General features: G+C 32.0%; 1 protein-coding gene across 1 annotated transcript; it reads left to right on the top strand.

The window, feature by feature from the left end:
• On the top strand, window positions 1-2,365 carry LOC127705492 (uncharacterized). Its single transcript, XM_052209818.1, has 3 exons — window positions 1-35; window positions 739-926; window positions 1,298-2,365. The coding sequence occupies exons 1-3, from the start codon at window positions 1-3 to the stop codon at window positions 2,077-2,079; spliced, it is 1,005 nt and encodes a 334-aa protein (XP_052065778.1). The 3' UTR covers window positions 2,080-2,365.

Here is a 2,365-nt window from a genome sequence, read left to right as displayed (position 1 = left end):
ATGGCAGAAAATGAAGCACAATTTGAAACGTTTATGTAAGTTTTCTGCATATTGTTATATGTAAAATTAATACATTTAAAACAAGAGGCTGAAGATACCATATAGAGAAATCAAAATTCATAAGTCGAAGAGAAACCGACAATATTTTGCAAAAAAAAAACGAAGAACGAGGAAAAGATGAAGAACAGTCTACAAAAAACTGTAAATACTGAGCAGCATTATTATATGATGATAATGGTATGAAGCATTTGAATGAAAAGAGGAAAAACAAAACAAAACAACCAATTACCAAATTCATCTAAAATCCAACTTATATGTAGTTGTTTAATCCGTGTGCTGGGAGTACTAACCCGAATAACTAAGTCATTATATTCTGCTCGCTACGATCTCCTTTGGAGGACACTGACCGTAAGAGGGCGCTGTAATTATTCTTTATTCATAAGAATATCCGTATGAAAGACGAAATATGACTGATGAACATTGAAATGAAGCAAAACAACAATGGACTAAAACAAAAAAGTCATATACATTTTATAATCAACATATCAAATGTTCAAAACTCTTTCAATTAATTGATAAAAATGACTCATACATGAATTGAAGAGAAATTACATCTTTAACGCTGGCAGATATTTTACTCGTAACTATTAACTGATGCAACTGAAGCATCATTGGTTATTTTTATTATATCCAATAATATATAAATATTTATAAAACAATTCTTACTTTTTATTTTAGTCCAGCAGGAGGCTATGTTATGATTTTGATAGCAGTATTTATTGGTCTAGCGATCATAGGCGCTTTGCTTTTTGTTATTATCCGGGGAAGGAGGGACAAATCTCAGATAACAGGATGTCCTGAGAGCTCAACAGGTGAACCAAAACCTTCAGCTCTCGACTTCAACAAATCCACAGCATTTGCTAGAGGTGATAATCTTCTTCAGTTATTTTTGTGTGCTGTTTGTTTTCGGAATTTTCTCGCTTTGAACCTTTTAAAAATGTGTGTTTTCAAAGTGTTCGTTTCTTGCTGTTACATAAAAATAAATTAAAATGCACGTGGTGGATTGTTGGGTCATTTGATTTTATAAAGAATTATAGAATTACAATGCTATAGAGCTTTGTTGTTACGGCATACAAAATATAAATTGTCAAAACACTTTTTTTTAATGAACAAGCTACTCATAATTCTTTCATCTATATTAAAATATCAGTATTCACAAATTGTAAAAGGGTTAAAAGAAATGATTCAGAAATTAACTTTGAAAACGCAGGTTTAATTTAATAATATATACTTGCAGAAAAATACTTCAAGGAGTCAAAGAAAAAAGATATGAAAAAGAAAAAACCGTTTAGGAAATTTATTGGCCAACAACCCATCACGTCAGAACAAAAAAGGTTATTCAACAATAGCGAATCGTCAGGATCAAATACAAGCTCGCCATGTAATGAAGAAGTTGAACGACAGTCACCAGAAGTTGTTTCGAGAAATAAAATGATTTTGAAGAAATTCTTTTCTAATTCATCCTCCAAAATCAATGCACTTAGCAAGCTTTCTGTTGTAGAACAGGGAATGAAAAATCCTTCCACTGACCGACAAAATAAAAGGGGAAAAACCAGTCCGAACAATCATTCGCCTCGGTTCGGAAAAACAAGTTCATTATCAATTTCGAATATCGATGTTGTCAAATCTACCGATAAAAACACGGGATGGGATGTTGCAGCAAATAGATTTGGGCAATCATCACAAACAATGGGGTCAAAACGAATTGTTAGTGGTTTACCATCGTCTGTTAAAGATACATTAATTGACAAAAAAGCCCAAAAGCCTTCAAATTCTGGATGGGATGTTGCAGCGACGAAATTCGGACAATCTTCAGAAGCTAAAGGATCTAAACGAATCGTTGGTGGTTTGTCAGCGTTTATGAAAGACAAAATTATGGAAGAAAGTAGGAAGAGAGAATTGGAAATTTTAAATGGAAACAAAAAGATGCAAAGCGTTCAGAAAAACTTCGGAATATCAACAAATCCAAACAGATATGTGTGGACAAAAAAACATGTAAAATCACAGAAAGAAGCGTAAAAACTACCATTTAATCTAAAATTAGACTTAACTGAAATTTTAATTTTAACGATTAGTTAGAAAGGAGACGATTTTAAAAATATAACAGTTTTTAGGTAGCATCACATGTGCAACACTTCCATATTTTAGCAAACACTACTGCTAATTAGTTGCATATCTTTAAGAAGGAGTCTGTCTGGACATATTTGTATTGAATTTTATTTAGAATTTTTCTTATTGAAAAACTGTAGTTGATTGATTTCCCCAACATAAATTCCATTTTTTATCAACGGTACACTAAGGGTGT

This window comes from Mytilus californianus, unplaced genomic scaffold (genome assembly GCF_021869535.1).
Source record: "Mytilus californianus isolate M0D057914Y unplaced genomic scaffold, xbMytCali1.0.p SCAF_6, whole genome shotgun sequence".
NCBI classification, from domain to species: Eukaryota; Metazoa; Mollusca; class Bivalvia; order Mytilida; family Mytilidae; genus Mytilus; species Mytilus californianus.
This window is presented reverse-complemented; position numbering and strand designations above follow the sequence as displayed.